Source organism: Argiope bruennichi, chromosome 7 (genome assembly GCF_947563725.1).
Source record: "Argiope bruennichi chromosome 7, qqArgBrue1.1, whole genome shotgun sequence".
Classification (NCBI taxonomy): domain Eukaryota; kingdom Metazoa; phylum Arthropoda; class Arachnida; order Araneae; family Araneidae; genus Argiope; species Argiope bruennichi.
The window spans coordinates 126,719,209-126,739,042 of NC_079157.1; the positions used below are offsets into that span (position 1 = coordinate 126,719,209).

Below are 19,834 nucleotides of genomic sequence, written 5' to 3' on the forward strand. Positions count from 1 at the left end.
ATGAGGAAAACATTTTTCAATTATAATTAAGAATTGTTGATTATTTTTACATTCAGAATGATACGGATTTCAATAATTTTAATTCTGGAATAATTATATCATAATTTGACTTAATGAGTAGACATTTAAAAAATATTATTTATTTCCAGCATTACAAATTTTTTAGTAATGCAAACATGGATTCACTGAAATCTTTAATTTAAATTAGTAAATTTAGTCTGATTTTTGTTTAAAAATCTTCTTCGAGATTTTATTGATTGGATATTTAAGAAAGATAGGAGGAAAGCTATGATCTATAATTGCTATTTTTATGTTTCTTTATATGTTTAATTAGATTAAAAAAACATATTTGTATATTATTGCCACTTTACAGTGATAAACTATAAAAATTCATTTATATGAAAATTCATTGTTTTTATGAAAGAAGTCAAATTAATGTATTACAATTGAAATTTCTCTTCAAATATATAGTAGTAATTTGAATTACAAACCCTATTCTAATTTTATTATCATTTAAGAATAAAGCAAAATTAAGAAAAATATCTTATTAATGCAGCTTGAAACCATAGAGCTGATATCTGTTACTATGATGAGAAATTGACAGTTTACTTTGTTTGTTTTTTTTCTATGACGAGAAATCGAAAGTATACTTTCTCTTTCTCTTGATTTGAAATGAAATTTAAAATGGTTAAAACCTAACATTTGTAGGAAATATCATAAAGTTTACTATGTTACAGTATGAATTTCGTAATTCTAACCTGTTGCAATATATTTTCAAAATTATTTCATTTTTGATATCAATAAATAATATAGGTCTTTTTTCCCTTGTGCTTCTTTAAAAAGTGAAAGTTTTGTTGAATACTTGGGCTCATGATGTTAAGAATTTGCTGATGTTCAGTGATACAGAAGACAAAACAATTCCTACTATTAAAGTGAATGTGAAAAATGTAGCTTCTGGTCACTGTGAGAAAACACTCTCTATTATGAAATTTTATATTGATAATAATATGTCATTTAATTGGCTTGTTATTGCTGATGATGACACTCTTCTCAGGTAAGTGATTTTTCTTATCTTATTCAATTATCATAGCAATAATCCATTGTAAAAAAAGTGCAAATCAAAATTCTATATACAGTTCAATTACTCTTAATTTATGTGTAAATGCATATAAATCAATATTTTGTGTTTTTTAATTGTTTAATCAAATTTTATTTAAGTTGCTATCATTTATAAATGTCTTCACAGTTTCATATTTTAAAAGTTTTTGTATCTGTCATGAGGTTACAAACTATCCTTAAAGTATATTAGAATCTATGCATTAAAAAAAACAACTTTCAAATTTATTAGTTAACATGTTACTTTATCTTCATTGACTCTTTTACAAAGAATATAGTTATACTGGTATTTTCTGTGCAACATCAAATAATTTGTACTTTTGCTGAGTAAAAAATAGTAATAAATAAATACATAATAATGGCAATTAACTTTGAAAGCTATTCAATGAAAGGATTACTGAAGCATATGGTTGCCATTACTTTGCTTGAAGAAATCATTTCGGCACTTATTTCCTGAGAACTTAATTAATAAATTTTCATCACTCAATCTTAATAAACAGTATTTTTATTTTAAATGGCACTGAACCTTCTGAAGATTAGATAATTTTCAAAGTAGATCTTCCTTAAGAGATTATTATTCTACTGTGTGATGATTCTGAAGGCCTTGTAATGAAGGAATTTATTGATCCCCAGCAATTGGTTGTTCTGATAACCTACAGGATGTTGGTACCTGTTATTTTACTGGTTTTTACCAGAAATTGGGTGGCGCTGCTTTGTGATGGTAACCTGCATTGACATCCACATGATCTTGGATGGAAGAAATAAGTTTCTGCATGTCCTCTATGCAAATGTGCCAAAATATTTACAAAATAAAGTACAAATGATAAAAATAAAAAAATGCATTATTTGAAAGAAACATTAAATTTTCAACTAAAAAAATAAAGATAGTTTTTTAAATATTTCTTTTGTTTGCTCTTAATTGTATTTGTAATTAAAAAATCTGAAGTATGGTAAAAAAAGCTTTTTGAATATTTTCAAGGAATTTTCACCACTAATATTTAGAAAGGGGAAACAAGTAAAGCTAAGTAAACACACATATGTTGTAAAGATATGGCTTGTTTTAACACTAGGTAGAACTGTATTACCTAATATAAAAATCTCCTATCTAGTGTTATGAAACGAAACTTTGAACTACTGATGTGGGTGTAAGATGTGCCGAGATGAACTCCTGGAAAAATTATGTCAGACATGACAGAGTCATGATTATTGCAGACATAGCAGACAGAAATAGCAAAAGTTTTGAAGTGTACGAGAATTATTGCATCTGGTATTATGAAAGCACATGAAGAAGTGATTGATTGATTAGGAGAGTATCTGGACTAAATCTCAGCCTGGGGATGCTGCTTTGTCCCAGTCATTTAGTCAAATCAGAATTCCAGGAAAGTTGTTCTATTATTTTATTTACGATCTCTCTTTTTTATGGCCTACTCTTTTATTATTTATAACAAGATGTTGATATCCCTTCCTCTTCTCTGATATGGATAACTTTATCCAGTTCATTCCTTTCATTATTATCAGTAAAAAAAGTAGAAAAATGTTTTTATTCAGAGTGATAACAGAGCAGTAGTCTTTTTCTTTTTTAATAATTTTCCATTCTTTTTAATTACCATTTTCTATTTTTAATGAATTGGATTTCCTAAACCTTCGTTTAAAATTTTGATCATCATTTCAGTTGTGTTCATACTTTTTATATTTTAGTAATTAAAACAGTTTGTTAATACTATATTATATTTAGGGAAAAAAAAATTTACAAAGCCGAAATGGGCAGTTTGATTTAAATGTAATTTTATTGGCATCAGGATCCAGACCTAAAAAGAAGAAATGGATGTTGACAGATGGTTCAGATGGTTGACAGATAACATTCAAATTGTGTAATCTTCTTTAGGATTTATTTCTGTCCTGTGGATGCAAAACTCATTGGGCCTAAACCTTGCAGCAGTAATCTAATCCAAGAATTGCTAACTTTTTTGAAGCAAGAAAAAGAAAAGAAAATATGGCAGGCCAATGTTATTTATTATAAAGCTCAATAAGAGCTAAAAAAATATAATTTTTAAAGATTCATTAATGCTAATGTAGTGAATGAAACTGTATCGTATCATTCTGTAGAAAAAGATTAATGTTGTGTATGACATCTATGTCATTGTTAGTGTTTGTATATTACTCTCCAGAACACTTATCAGTACCATTTATATTAATTTATTAACAGGATAAAAGCAACAAATGCAATCTCATCACATTATAATAGCTTCTGGAATAATATATACAATGCATGATTACAATTGTAGCTATATCTATTTACCTCACTGTTACTCTTATCATGACACTCCATGCATCCATTCCACAATATCATTTAAAGGACAGTTCAACTCTTTATCAATATTAATTTTATAAGTCATTCATCTGTAAATTAAAAAGTGAAGGATAATGATTATTTACTTAATTACATTAGAATAGCCCAAAATAATTGCTCTTTAATTTTGTGATACTATAACCTAATTATATTTTTCTCATCAGTTTTCAACGGCTGAGGAAGTTGCTGGCTTGTTATGATTCTTCGGAAAATGTTGTTCTTGGCGAAAGATATGGCTACAATGTATGGGGGAAATTTGGTTATAATTACCCAACCGGAGGAAGTGGGTGAGTATTATACAGACTAAATCATTTTTAACTTATTACCGACTTTTGAAGCTTCATTAAGAGATGATAGTATACTCTGATTTGTGGCTGTGCGTCATTATTTTAAACATAAATTAGAATCTCTTGTTCTATTTAAGTGTGGAGAAATATTAAATCTTTTCAAAAAATAAAATCATAACTAAATTGTTGCCAAATAACCCTTTAGTTCAAGTGTGCGTCAGATTCAAACTGAAAACTCATGTTTACAATAAAAGTTTCTGATCTGCTACTTCCTAATCGATTAATGGAAATAAGTTTTGAGAGCTTTATTTATTAATAATAATTCCTCATTTAGATATTAAAATAAAATTTTAAAAATTATGGCAATTCTTTTACTATTGATGAAATGATTGACTGAAATGTTAAAGAAGAATTTAGAAAGTATAAAACGATACCTCTTGATTAAATGATATTGTTATTAAAAAATTTCTATTATTGAATGTGTACGTATTTTCCTCTGTGCATATTGGAGCTTTACAGTTCAGACTGTTTATCCTATTGATATCCAAATTTGGCAGATATATATCTTAGAAAGTGGAAATGTGCACTTCTAAGTGATTCTTTAAAACTTCAATTAATTAAAAATTAAGCTGAATTTTGGCGTTTCTCCACGATTATTAAAAAAAAAAAAAAAAAAAAAAAAAAAAAAAAAAGACCCCGACATTTTAAAATTTCAAAAAATGTCTTTTTGATTATAACAGTTTAATAGCCGTGCAGTTTTTTTTTTTTCCTAAATTTTGGCAGTTAAAAAGATATTTATTTTCCCGATTTCCAACAGTAAAAAACAGTTACCCTGAAATTCTGCCTTTATTTTGCATTATTTTATTCATTTTTTAAATATTTAATAATAATAAAGAAATATGTGTGCATGTGTTTCTGCTCTACAGGCCAGACTGTTAGGGTTATAAAACTTTTCACATATATACTTTTTAGTGCATATATACTTTTATTATCACGTATATACTTTTTAATTCAAAAATTTTTGTTATTAAAATATTATTATTAATATTTAATAATTAAAAACTAAGTGAAATTTGGCATTTCTCTTCAATAACATCAGAAAATATTACAGCACAAAATTTAATTTTACATCATTTTGAAGTTCAAAAATTATCTTTTCAATGATACTAACTTAATAGTAATGCAGATTTTTTCTGAATTTTGCATTTTTGAAAATATATTTTGGCCTAACTTCTTATAATAGATTACATAGTTACTCTGAAATTCAAACTGTTTTCATTGTTCATCAAATATTTAATTGCAGGAATTCCTTCGATTTTGAAAGCTAAAAAGAAAGATTCTATTTAAAATCTGCTTAGTCTTTAAGACAAAGAAAAAATGAATTTATAATACCTCAATTTAAAAGATAGATTAACTTTGAACAAATTTGAATTCATATACAGAGTGAACAGATGTATGACTATAAAAAAAAACACGGTTTTAATGTCTGGAAATTTGTCAGAATGATAAACATTTAATTATATTTAAATAATTTAATTGATATTAAGTGTAATCAATATTTCTAGAGAATACAGCTGATTGCCTAACACCAATAATCTTTAGATACATTATACAATTTCTTTGATCTTTTATAATAATATTTAAATATATGTACATATGTTCTCATAATCTTTAGATACATGTATAGAATTTCTTAAGGACAGTCGTAAAAAATTTGACAAAACTTGTCATTCTTTAAAATTGAGTTTCTTATACTACATATACATGTATTTTTAGATCTTAATTTATAAATGTTGTTCTAATTCTCAGAAAAATGTTAGTGATTGATTTCTCAGTTTGTTAGTGGTGTCTCCTTGCACATAAGACTGTTTGGCCTCGCAAGATGTAAGTGTAAGAGAAAGAAAAGCAAGAACCTGCTGAAGAAAGTTTCCTTGTCCATTTATAAACCAAATAAACAAAATAGCAAACGGTTTTATGTTACATATAAATAGATTCTTCTGTGCCATTTCGGGGATGCTGTGATGCTCAGATTTTTATTATTTTTAGAAGCCCTATGAAGGTAAAGTAAAATGTGATATCAGTCTTTTCATGAGTATTGGAATCTTGTCAAGAGAAATGCTTGTAGTTGCTCGAATATTACTTTTTACGGCAGCATTTTTTTTTTTTACTCGCATACAGCTGACGGACCAAACAAAATAGTTAACTCGCTAACTGTTTCTACTTTTTCCTATGCGACTTACAGAGAAAGTATTGTAATCATCGAAAGATTCCAGCTTGAGATTTTGACGAATCTCCACGTTATTGATCTCCTAGAGTCCGAAAAACACTTTATTTGTATTATACCTGTGACAAAGGTAACTCGAAAATGCTTTGAGCTAGAACGAATAAAATGAGGTATACAGTCTGAGCACCCAATTTGCTGAGTTCTGTCACATTTTGAGCGAAACCCAATGAGAGGTAGTCTGTCTGTCCGGCTGCTCGAATATAAGTTAAAGGGGTCGTTATCAATCAAAGAGAGAGCTAGATGGATGAAATTCGTAACACAGATTTAACAATTGCAGTGTAGACACCCATCAAATTCTAAGCTCAATCCAACAAGGGATTGGACGACTGTCGATCTGTACTTTCAGATGCACGTAAACGCGAACTCATGCACTGATGAATCAAATGTAATGATTAATGATGTGTGATGATGTGACTACAATTATAATTTTACGTCAAATTTTGGTTCAGGAAAAAATCGCACTTAAAACACAAATTAGATTTTCAGATATTGTTAACCGCATACCAGGCATTAATCGTAAATAAAAACTCGCCCTGGGTGACACGATAGATTCAGTAAAAATATTAAATTCACGACAAAGCTAATATTTTGTAACTACTGTTTGTCAATGCCATGCAAAGATTATCCAAGTTTCTTTGCAGGAGGTTGGTGATAACACTTTTGTTGGAGAATACGCGAGGAAATTTTGTGGAGACCACTTTTGCTGGTATAAAATTAAAAAATAAAGATGGGAGGAATAAAGCATTTCATTTGACAACCAAATGCAAAGATTGTGAAAAGGGAAATTCCTATATTCTGGCATTTTTTTGTTTATGTATTTCGAGTAACTTATTTGATCATTTTTATAGAAAGAGTAAAATAGCAATTAAGTGGCTGAGTCAAAAGTTTGAAGAACTTTTTATTTAAGAGCACTCTAGTTAGAATGATGAAGTATTCATTTCGCAACGAAGTGGACTTTGGAAAATGGAGATCAAAATGAGAGTCCTCAAAGATGCTTTGTTTTTATGTGAAAGCCTTACGATCAAATCCAGATTTGTATTTGATAAAGATATCAAAAATAATTTTTTTGTCTATTATCTTGGAGACAAAAGTACAAGATCTGTTATTTTATATAAATATTATGAGTGAAATTTCATATATTAATAAAATTTTAACATTGGAAGATGATCAGTCTGCTATAAAAAAACAAATGAAAAAATGTGTCTGTGTGTGTGTGTGGGGGAGGGAAGCATTTAGAAGGTTTGATTAATAATCTCATTGAGCTTAAATACTTAGGCATAAAATTCCAAATTGATGATCGTTTTACAAAATAAACAAATAAAAAAAAAACGGAAACTATCTCAATCTCTACATTAATGTTTTTTATAGATGCACGAATAAGGGAAAATCTTGATTTTTATAGGTTGAAAAGTGAGTGGACTTGAGAAAGTGTTTGAAAGATTCCAAACAACATCTTTATTATTTTTATACTACCCGCCTTCAGTAATCAACTGATTTACCGGGATGAATACTAGCTTGAAGTTTCAATTAAATGTTTTATATAACTTGGTTTCTAAATAGCATCTTCAACAAAATATTTTTGAACTTCAGATTTTGAAGTCATATAACTCATAATATTATAGAAGCCTTATACCATTCTATTCATTGTATAATATGTTTTTTCTCTCATTTTCTATTGGTTCCTGTAACTTTTAATTGAAGCGGAAGTGATTAAATTTTAATTAATACAGTTTTTTTTGTTGTTGAAATATAACATGTTTTTTAAGAATATGAGAATAGAAAACAGAATCGTTCATCATTGATATCTTATTTGGACTACAGAATATTTTTATAATTTACGCAATACCTCAAAAATTTATTCAATAAAAATTTCTTAAGAAATGAAGATTCTCGGAAAAAAAAAAGATCATACAAAAGTTACTATTTCATATTTTTGAAAGTTATCGCTGAAAAATAGAATTTCACTTCAATTTTAATTAATTAAAATTAAAAAAAATACTTTGATATGCACATTTTTATTTTCCAAAGTATATATGCACCGAATTTGGCAACTGTGGGCCAAATGGTAGACTATCAACACACACATTCGTCTTTATTACTCTGGGCGCCTTTTCACAAGCAGCTGGCTGTGCGCAGATATTGGCTATATCTGATTTCATTTAATATGTTTAGATGTAGCTTTGAATTCGTGATATCGAGAGATTGCCCGATATTAAAGATGTGTTACTCTCATTGTGCTCCGCTCATTGTGTACAGGAACCTTTGTAATGGAGATGGCATCATGGATGGAACAGGTTTGAAACTCTTTTGGAGAAGTTTTTGTCTGTGACATCATTCTTAATCTTTTAACGAAGCATAGTGAGACCGGAATGATTCCCAACGAAAATACCTGCATCAGTCACTAAATCTGCATGCACAATGGATCATTCCAAAAAAACTAGAGTCATCTTGCATAAACTTAATTTGAAAAGTTTTGATCCATTATAATTAAAATAATTTTTTTGGTAATGAAGGACTTCCTGCATTTGAAAATAAGGACTTTTGCAAATACCACATTGATGGCAGCCACTATGATTTCAGCATGATCTTTTCAAGACCTGCATTAGAAAAGTTGGTTTCCTTCTGCCAGTGTCCATCGACTGACTCCCCAGATGACATGATCATTGGAGCTTGTTTGAAGACTCTGAAGATCGACATGACACATTTGCCTTTTTTGCATCAGGTAAAAGCTGAATTATTATGTTGTTAGTTATCCCACATTAAAATATTTTGAGAAGTCTTTTCTTTTTTTTAGCACCATCATTGTCTTATCATTACCGAAAATAGTGATTGTTTCTTTTTATTATTCTGTTATTATTGAAATTAATAAATTTTATTAAAACCGTTTTTAAAATACACTGTTTTTCCCTAGTAAAAAAAATGAATTTATTATTATTATTATTTTACTTTCGTGTCGCAAGTGTCATTCGTTCCCGAATCTTACTCGTAATCCGCAACACTCGTTCAGCGAAACAGTTTAAGAATACACATGGAATATGAAAATATATTCCATTCCTAAAAACAAGATTCAAACAAATTTATATTTATGTAATTTAATATTTATAATGCATGTTTTTTTTTTGTTTGATTTTGTTTTTCTCAAGAAAGTTGTCTAAAGATATTTGTTCTTATGTTTCAAAATTTGGTGAAAATGAGACACAACAGATTTATTAAATAACACAAATGAAGCACATCATTTCCGTTTGTAACACGAATAAGTACTGCCTTATTAGGATGACATTTCTTACTGTACGATGCAATAATATCCCATCCCCTTATTTCACTGAAAGTTATTATTCTATTAAATCTATTATTTCCATCTCTCCTCACTGAAACTCCGACTGCTGTGTCTCAGAACGCAGTTCCATAAACTCTTCGGTAGTTACGGTTACGTTCTTCCTCCAGTTCATCGATTCCATTTTTATCCACCTCTAATCCCATAATCTTGACCAGAGGCACTATTCGCGTTGATAAGGCTCGGATTCCTCCGAGTAGCGTTCGACAATGCTATCCGGCCATAACTTCTTCCATAAGGGCTCTCTTCAAACAAACGTTCAGCACAGTCAAGCCATTCCAGCTTGTGTCTCCTCGCCGCTTGTTCTGCGAAACATTGCTCGTTAAGCGAGCCACTGTTTTTACATGTTGTTTTGCTCGTTAGACAAACCATTGGTTATGGGAAAGGCTTGTTAAAACAGATTTGACGCAGTACGGAAGTTCAAAACACCCATCCCTCATAGACCCAACCGCTGCTTTGATATTTTCAATTTTTGTTCTATATGAAAGTTTATTCATTTCAGATACATTTTAAATGATCGCTTGCTCTTTAGAATGTAGTATGTTCGAGAGGAATACTATATTTGAGTTACAGTTTGTATAGTTGGGAGTTTCCCCCAGCCACAATTACTGTGCTGATTTCGATTTTTTTTATTTCATTGCAGATCTCTTGTCTCTTACATCATCAATGGTCGCCTGAACGCCTTCTCCCTTCCGCCCGAAAGATTCTTGAGATATCGCTAGATAATGCTTTGGCAAAATTCGTATCTTTAACAATTAGTTCGATTTCATTAATTTTATTCATCAATCCATATATTTAAAATAATTAAGAAAATCAAAGAAGCAGTCCCCCTACCCTAACCACTGGTGCGGTTTCGCCATTTTTTTTATTTCATATGGAAAAATATGTATGTGTTGTGTTGCGACTTATGGCACTTTACAAGCCCACTGACAGTTATTTGTCAGCGATCTAAGCCGAGTGAGTATCTCTTGTTTTTTCAGTAGCGCCAACTAGGGCCAAGAGTGCGACTTAGCTACTTCATGCGCAATATTCGCTTTCAAACCCCTTTTTACAAGGGGGGGGGCATTCACACACCTCACAGATAGAACACATAAGAACAACCATGCCCAAACCGGGACTCGAACTAGGGACGCCCAGATCACGGGGAGGACGCGCTACCCCTATGCCAGGACGCGGGCTATGGAAAAATATGATATTTGAATAGATCATTAATGACCACCTATCCTCTGCCAACTTTGATTTTTGCAAGTGATCTGAAAAAAAAAAATCACTGTAGGTGATGTTTCCTATAGGTGGAAAAGGTCGCAGAAAGAAACAACAACAATCCCCCAGTCTCAACCATTGTTCCAGTTTCACCAATTTTTATTTTATTCGATGGGAGATTCTCATCTCCCCATTAGTTCCTATGTTTGCAAGGAATTATAAAAACACAAAATTACTGTACATTCTCTTTAAAAGGGGTGAGAGGAGTCACACAAAGATCCCTCTGTCCCAACCACTATCTGATGGCTCTCCCGGCAATTATATCATTTTTTTCAGACTCATTGAGTATTGTAGAATCCCTGACATCACTCCGTCGTTCCTGTCACCCATTAACTTGAATTACTCCATAGTCTTACATATAAAGGCTCTTAATGCAGAATGGGACTTTAAAGAAGCAAACAAATCTCATCCTATCATTTATTCCATTGATATTTGGCGAATTTATCTAACAGAAAATCGGATATAGTTATTATCTGGTTAAGAATCGGCCCTACTCAATTCACACATAGGTATTTGTCATTTAGTGAACCCTCCCCTCGATGTATGCTAATGCTTAATATCAATTCGGCGCTTTCTTATAGAATTCTCCCATTTCAATTCTTGACCCATCCTTTGATTTCATCCTTCTCGCATTATTTTAAAAGACGTCCGTCATAAAGTGCCTCATTTTCATCTTTTTACTTCCTAAAAAAAGATTAGTTCTTTTGATCTTATCTGAACATTATTCTTTTTTATGTTTTGAAGCATATATAGCAGTTTTTTTTGTATGTATATTAACAAATTGACTATTTGCAGCATAGAACAGAATTTTTAATTAACTTTTTCGATACGATCGTGCCCTTTTTTACGGGCCATATGTGTACATATGCCTTATGTTTGGTGCTTGATTGTCAAAAATGGTTTTTGCGCCTGTAAATCCCAGCCAATCAATCAATCCAATCACTGTTCCGAATGACCCGCTTTTATTTCATTTGGAAGCTCATGACATTTGGATACATCATCCATTGAGCCTACCTCCTCCACCCTCCATTTTGTAGGGATGTAGCAAAATAAAATGTTGGCACATCCTCAATAACTAGACCAATTTGCATATTTTAAATGGCGCTTAATTTTGCCACTTTTCGAGCGCAGCGGATCATTCAGATTGCTTAATGTTTATTGCGCATCCGTAGTGTAAAATGGTGTTTGCATTTGGCATGACAAGATGTAGTTCGTCATGCTTGACAGTAAGGAATGGCCAGTATTAAAATTGTGAGTGAATTTCTGATCACTAAGTTTAGTTATATTAACGTCCCGTTTTGGAAGCAACGCTAGATCTGTTTTGGAATGGACCTCGTAATTTTATATCCCTATCAGATGACAGGGTTTCCATGCTATCGCCAGAACTGAGGAAACACCGAGAATTCGAAAATCATCTTTAAAAAAACCTTGGAAAAATGCAGAGGAATTTGAAAATTTTGATAAAAACCGTGAAAATATAGGGATTTTTAAGTTTCTTAGTTATTATTTTTTTTCCAGTCTAAAAAAGGGTCGATCCCTGAACACTGCAAGAGTAAAAAAATCGTTGTCATAGCTTCCAAAAACAAAACAATGCCATTCGCGATTGATTAATGCGGACACTCACAACTTTCCTATTCTCTCCCTTTTTTTTCTGTATAGATCAGTCCAGTTTCGTTTTGCGAGATCATAGCGCTTTTTCCATGAGATTTCCGAATTGCAGCTAATGAGCATGCGCGATACTTCTGTAGCTGCGTGAATGCATAGAATGCATTTCTCTGGCAGAAATAGTAACATTCAATCTGTGGAAGCAGCAAGTTGTTGTTTAGTCTACCGTTTTGTGAATTTATTAAAAGTTTTTTAAGTATTTGAGAAACTGTGAGCTTATTTAAAGTAAATTAGAGAACTTTTTTTTAAAACAATGTGTTGCTCAAAATCCTTATTTAATATGAATTCGACGGATAAAAAAAATTAATCCTGATTTTATTGAATGGGTTCTAGAAGTTGATAAAAATCCATTTGTTGCATACTGCTCGCTTTGTAAGAAGATAATAAGCTTAAGTGATATGGGAAAGTAGGCATCTACTATTAATACCAAAAGAGAAAAACATGCAAGACTGCTTGCCAGTTCAAAAGAGTCATCATTGATGTTAAAGAACTTAGTATCTAAAAGGAATACAGGAAAAGATGACACATCAAATTCTTAAATGGCAAATTTCATATCCGAAAATAAACCGATTCCGAACTTTTTAGTACAGGAACAATTATTTAAAGCTGAATTTTTATGGGCATTAAAATTTATTGCGTCATATTCGTCCTTTAATGCATTCAGTGATATATCGTAAATATTTTCACATATGAAATCACAAATGAAAGTGAAATAGCTAAAAAATGTACGTTAGACTATGTCGTATTTTATTTGTAACGGAAATGGATGGCTGAAAAATCTGCAGAATTTGATGACCAAATACTTGAATTGGAAAAAATGAATGAATAAAAGAAGTAATTCTTGCTTTGTAGCGTTTTTTTTATTAAGTAATCATTAAACAACTTATATCACGATAAAAAAAATCATTCTTTATTTCACCTGAGTCTTTAATTTTGTGTGATTTATAAAAGAAGAGGCAATACGCCCCTCCCCCTTAATATATAAATTCAATCTTGCTAAATTCTAGATAATAAATAAAGAAAAATTATTTTTTTCTGTTTCTAAATATAAACCGTCTTTTAATATTCTATTATTTCGTATAATGTTAAATGATTGCATCCTTTCCCTACTTTTTCTACTCCTTAAAACCATGTTGCATCATATAACTAGCACAGCAGTGCTATTCGCGCATTTGGCAACCCTGGATAACGAGGACGACATCTAAACTGACGATGATTATTTATTAAAAAAAACCGTTTTTCCTCGATGTTTATTTGTACATGAGATGTAATTCTTAATAGGTTTACATAAATATATCATTCTGAGAATGATATATTTGTGTGAACGGTTCTGTTTTGCTAATGTATATTGTTCTTTTATTTATCTTGTCACTGTTTTTTCTTATACCGACGTATTCTCATTTTCTCCCTATCATTGACTTAATACTATAGAACAGGGAACTTCCAAACTGTGGTCCACAAGTCAATTTTTGGTGGGTCTGGGTAAGAATTTGATTGTATATATATCTTTCTGTAATTTGCAAAAATGTAATGTAGGCTTTAAATGATGAGTAATAATTTTTTGTCTACAAAAGTACTTTTTGTAGACAAACAAAACCCTACAAAAATGTCTACAAAAACCATTTTCGAAAAAACTGTTTCTTTTCTGAAAAATTTCAGTGCTCAAAAGATAAAGTCCGATAGATTCGATTTTCAAAAAGTGTCTTTCAAAAGTGTCAAAATTTCTCTTAGTGTTTAAAAGTTTGGAAATCCCTACTCTAGAGAAAGGAAACATGGACTTCCATCTACTGTTAGCAGTCATTTAAAAGATTGAATTATTGCATGTGAGCTGCTAAATTATCTTCTTTTCCTTAATTATATCTTCTAAATTATACCAGTTCGCTCTCATTGTTAAAGCATTGATGTTGGTTGATAGTTGTCTTTTTGTATACTCGAATCGAGAGAAAAGCAGTTGAAATGTTCTGGCCATAACTTCTTTGTATATTTTCACTTTTGGAAAGCAACAATGGATGTTGGTACTCAAAAAGCAACTCAAAATTTCATGACACCCACGATATTTCTAACTAAAAATGAAACAAAAATGAATAACTGTAAATCATTGCTTTGCTTCAACATAAAAGATGACATCCTGAAAGAGGATTCATCAAATGCTGATTGATCATCAAATTGATTTTTAATTTAGTATTTTCATCATTTGTAAATAAACGATTTCGAGATTCCTTTATACACACAGCTGTTTATCTTGTATGCATATCCTTTTTTAATAAAATAATATCTTAAAACTTGCTTTCTTTTTTTTTTCTTTCAGGCTCGGCCAATCGATTATTCACCCGAGTTTCTTGCTCCTTTCAAGCACACATCCTTCCACAAACACTGGATGATCGATCCTCATGTTGTGTATAAAGAATGGTTACAAGAATCTGACCAAAGTTTTATTCCTCATTCAGAATTATGAAATTGAATGGCTGCATTGAAGTGGCAATACATCTTGCCTTTTTCAAAAGAAAAGAAGGAAAGAACGAAAATGCATCGCTGAAAATATCCTTACTTGCCTTTATTGACTGAATCACAATGATACCAGTTGATGCATATTTTTGGTTTCTTTATCTAAAAGGTTCCCTGGAGACCAAATGAAAATGCTCCTGGAAAGTAAACATATTCATGAGTTGCGAAATGGCGATCTGCTTTGACTTTAAATTGAATTAAAAAATTATTTTGCTATAATGTTCATATCCACGAATCTGTTGAATAATGTTGCACCATCTGTGCTCTGATCTTTATGTATTTTCCTCTTTTTTTTATGTATATAGATAGAAAAACTGTTAGGATTTTTTTTTTATTTTACTGGTTGCAGGATAAATAAAAAAACCTTATATGCATACAAATTGTAATAAAAGTGATATGCACTGGTCATTTGTTTATTTAAAAAAAAATAGTAAATGTGTGTGTTAATAAAATACAACCAAATTCATTATAATAGCATGTTTATGCTTATTGTGAAAGATATTATTTGTGATTTTCTTGTATTCCATCTTCCTTTATTCATCTTTGTATTTTTTTTTCATTTATTCTGTTACAGAATTTTTATTTCTTCATTGTTTATGTTGAATTATATTGTTATATAACATTTTATTTTATTAAAACATGCTAAATTTTATTTCTTTTTTGTCCTTTGAATTTATTTTTTACTCCCGTTTCTTATTTATGCAGCATGCCACTGCTATTCGTCTCATGTCTTAGCCAAATGGTTGTTTGTTCTATTTAAAATCCCTTTCATTTTGATGTATTCCATTGATTTGATCATTTGATACACATTTGGAAATAATTTTGTAATTAAATATATTTGTTTGCAATTGCAATATTTATTAATAAAATAACTTTATTGATAAAGTGCATAAATATGATTTAAACCATAAAATAATTTCATTTGAATTTAACCAACTCCTGTTTCTGAAATGTTTGTCAAAAATGAGAGAAGACAGGTCGCTATTTAATGCGTATCTAAAGATCATAAGTTTTCATATAAGATAAAAATCTTCAAAATCGGACTAAGATTGGCGTTGTAGTATTGCCTGGAGGGCAAGGAAAGGATATAGATGCCTCGGGATTTTGATATTTTCAATCGATATAGTTCTTATTTAAAACTGCCGAATAAAAAAAAATGGAAATGCCGAGTAAAAGCCCAAAAATAACCATAGTAGGCAGCAGTACACATAAAACCTTCAAACTTAATTTGGTCTATTGACTAAATAAGAAGGAATGAGAAAAGTGAATGAATTATCAGTCAGCTGCTATTATTGTTAGGCAGATGATTCCCGTACGCTTATCAGAGATTAAGGTGAGAGACCAACCGGCGTACAGCACGTGCAATGGAGTGGACGCGAAAGCTGAAGCCTATCCTCAGCTCACCCAAATTAGCACACCTTCCAGTGAGTCCAGATTGTCAAGTTCACCATTGAAACATCTGAACACGTATTTCGACAAAATGCCTCGTTGTCTACAACATAGTGGTCCACAGATTTTAATGTGTGCTCATTCAACCGTGTTTATTTAATCGCCTTTAAAAGCTTACATCCCTTTGCATCACAAAGGTTGGGTTGTTTGATGAATGGAGTTGTAATGCCCGTTTAGAACATTTTGCATGTCTTCGGTTCGAATCGGGGAGCCGATGAAAAGTTTTATATATTTCTTCTTCTTTATCAATTTTTTTTTAAATATTATACTTTATTCTAAATCAAAGACTACTACAAATGATTCTATTGGTCATTCTTCCAAAAATAAATTTTTATCTCAAACTATCAATAGAATGAACACACTTTTTTAATTCCAAACTTTGTGCATGCGCAGAAATTGCACCTATTGATAGCATTGTGCTTTAAGACCAGAAATCCATCGTGTTTCAAACAATAATTTCCTAAACGAACTTGAAAGCTTACATCTCCGCGAGCCTCTCAGGATGTGCGTCCTGTTGGATTGGGTGGCATGCCTGTTTTGAACATTTTGCAGGTCTTCGCTTCGAATCGTGGAACGAATGAATAGATTTACGTATTTCATCTTCCTTTTTCATTTCTTTTGGATACTATTCTCAAGAGTCATTCAAAAGTTTCTATGAATTATTTAAATGGTTATAATTACAAAATATTCATAAATTTAAATATTAGGTAAATTCAATACTTGCGCTTGCACTTAAATCGCCCCAATTCATTGCATTGTGCTTTTAGACTAAAACCCCAACGTATTTCAAACTATAATTGTTTTTATCGAACTTAAAACTTTACATCACACGAGTCTTGGAGAATGTGCGGCCTGTTGAATGGAGTGACATGCCTGTTCTGCACATTTTGCAAGTCTTCGGTTCGAATCAGAAAACCGATAAATTGTTTTATATATTTCTTCGTATTTTTTATTTGGTTATTTTATTTTTTAATATTATACTGCAGAGTAATTCTAAGGTTACTACGAATTATTCCATTTGTTATATTTCCCATAATAAAATTTTATCTCAAAATATCAATAAAATTAATACAATTTTTAAATTTGACATTTTGCGCATAAAAAAAAATGGCCGTATTCATAGCATTCTGCTTTTAGACCAGAAATCCATCGTGTTTCAAACTGTGTTTGTTTCATCGAAATTAAAAGCTTAGATCTCTTTACGATATGTTGCCAGATGTATTGAGTGGAATTTAGAACATTTTTGCATTTCTTCGTTTCAATTCAGGTAGGCGAAGAAAACTGTTATATATTTTTTCTTCTTTTTAATTTTTTTAAAAATTATACAACCAGAGTATTTCTAAGAATTACTACACAAGCTATACTAAACAATATGTGTTTATTTCATCAAAATATCAATAGAATTACTACGATTTTTAAATTTGACGTATTGCGCAGGCGCAGTAATCTCGACAGTTAATAATTGTGCTTTTAGACTAGAAACCTATCGCATTTCAAATAATCTTTGTTTAAACGAACTTCAAAGCTTACATCTCCGCGTGTCTCAAAGAATGTGTGATCTGTTGGATTGAATGACATACCTGTTCCGAACTTTTTGCAGGTCTTCGGTTCGATTCTGGGAGCATATGAATAGTTTTATATGATTTTTTTTATTTTATATTTTTTGAATATTATACACCAGATTATTTATAAGGTTACTACGAATTATTCTACAGATTTTAAGACCGGAAATTAAATTTTTTAATCGAAATATCAATAAAATCACCATACTTCTCAAATTCCACAAATTGGCGCATGCGGAGAAATCGCTCGTATTCTTCGCATTGCGCTTTCAAGCCAGAATCCCAACGCATTTCGAACTATGATTCATAAACCGAACTTAGAATCTTTTATTTCCAACCATCTCAAAGGAAGTGAATAGCTCGTGAATAGATATATATAAATTTTCCTAATTTTTATATAGATTTTTTATTTTTTGAATATTATATTCCAGATAATTTGTAAGGTTACTACGAATACTTCTACGGATCTCCAGTCCGAAAATTAAACTTTTAAATCAAAATATCAATAAAATGCACACACATCTCAAATTCTAGTAATTGGAGCATGCGCGGAAATTGATAGTATTCTTAGAATTGTGCTTTCAAGCCAGAATCGCAACGGATTTCGAACTATCATTCGTAAACCGAACTCAGAAGCTTTCATCTCCATCTATACGGAAGCAAGTGTGGATTGGTGGATTGAGCGTCTTTGCCATTTCGAACATTTTGAAGGTCTTCGGTTCAAATATGGGAGGTCGTGAATAGCTATATAAAATTTTTTCGTAACTTTTATGTTCGCATGGGCAAGACATCGAAACTTAAGATTTCTATTAATTTATAGATATTTTGACGTCAAATTTAATTTCAGGAAGCATGAATATTGATGGAAATCCTAGTAACTATAGAATAAGTATGGAGAAAAATAACAAATAAAAATATATAAAAAAAAGAATAATCATTCTATCTATAAATTTAATAGAAATTTTAAGTGTCGATGTCTTGCACATGCGCAAAGATCATCCGTCTGTTTAGCATTGTGCATTTCTATCCAGATTTCCATCACATATGAGCCTATATTAATGGTATCAAGAATCTTAGATTGATGCGCTGTTCGAGGGATGCGTGGTATAGTGGATAGAATTACATCTTTGTTTCTTGTTCTTTTTTGATGGTCTCAAGTTCGAATCTGGAAGCCGAACGAATAATATATTTATTCATCATTTTTATATATTTATATTTATTATTATTCTCCACACTTATTCTATAGTTACTTCAATGTCCAGTAATATTCATTCTTCCTGAAATAAAATTTGATTTAAAAATATCTATAAATTTACTAGAAACTTTTAGTGTCGATGTCTTGCACATGCGCAGAGATCATCCGTATGCTTAGCATTGTGCATTTCTATCCAGATTTCCATCACATATGAGCCTATATTAATGGTGTCAAGAATCTTAGATTGATGCGCTGTTCGAGGGATGCGTGGTATAGTGGATAGAATTACATCTTTGTTTCTTGTTCTTTTTTTGATGGTCTCAAGTTCGAATCTGGAAGCCGAACGAATAATATATTTATTCATCATTTTTATATATTTATATTTATTATTATTCTCCACACTTATTCTATAGTTACTTCAATGTCCAGTAATATTCATTCTTCCTGAAATAAAATTTGATTTAAAAATATCTATAAATTTACTAGAAACTTTTAGTGTCGATGTCTTGCACATGCGCAGAGATCATCCGTATGCTTAGCATTGTGCATTTCTATCCAGATTTCCATCACATATGAGCCTATATTAATGGTGTCAAGAATCTTAGATTGATGCGCTGTTCGAGGGATGCGTGGTATAGTGGATAGAATTACATCTTTATTTCTTGTTCTTTTTTGATGGTCTCAAGTTCGAATCTGGAAGCCGAACGAATAATATATTTATTCATTATTTTTATATATTTATATTTATTCCTATTCTCCACACTTATTCTATAGTTACTTCGATGTCCATTAATATTCATTCTTCCTGAAATAAAATTTGACTT

At 30.8% G+C, this 19,834-nt stretch overlaps 1 protein-coding gene across 2 annotated transcripts in view; it reads left to right on the forward strand.

Moving 5' to 3' along the window:
- The window catches only part of LOC129975740 (beta-1,3-glucosyltransferase-like), a 34,218-nt gene extending 18,632 nt beyond the window's left edge, over positions 1 to 15,586 (forward strand). Inside the window, exons 10-13 of one of the 2 annotated variants that reach the window (XM_056088926.1) lie at positions 844 to 1,054; positions 3,631 to 3,753; positions 8,618 to 8,759; positions 14,608 to 15,586. In XM_056088926.1, the coding sequence (XP_055944901.1) occupies positions 844 to 1,054; positions 3,631 to 3,753; positions 8,618 to 8,759; positions 14,608 to 14,754 (623 nt within the window). In that variant the 3' untranslated portion in view covers positions 14,755 to 15,586. Of the gene's footprint in view, positions 1 to 843; positions 1,055 to 3,630; positions 3,754 to 8,550; positions 8,760 to 14,607 lie in introns of those variants that run through there. The other variant, XM_056088927.1, reaches the window with a different exon arrangement.
- The last annotated feature ends 4,248 nt before the right edge of the window (positions 15,587 to 19,834 follow it).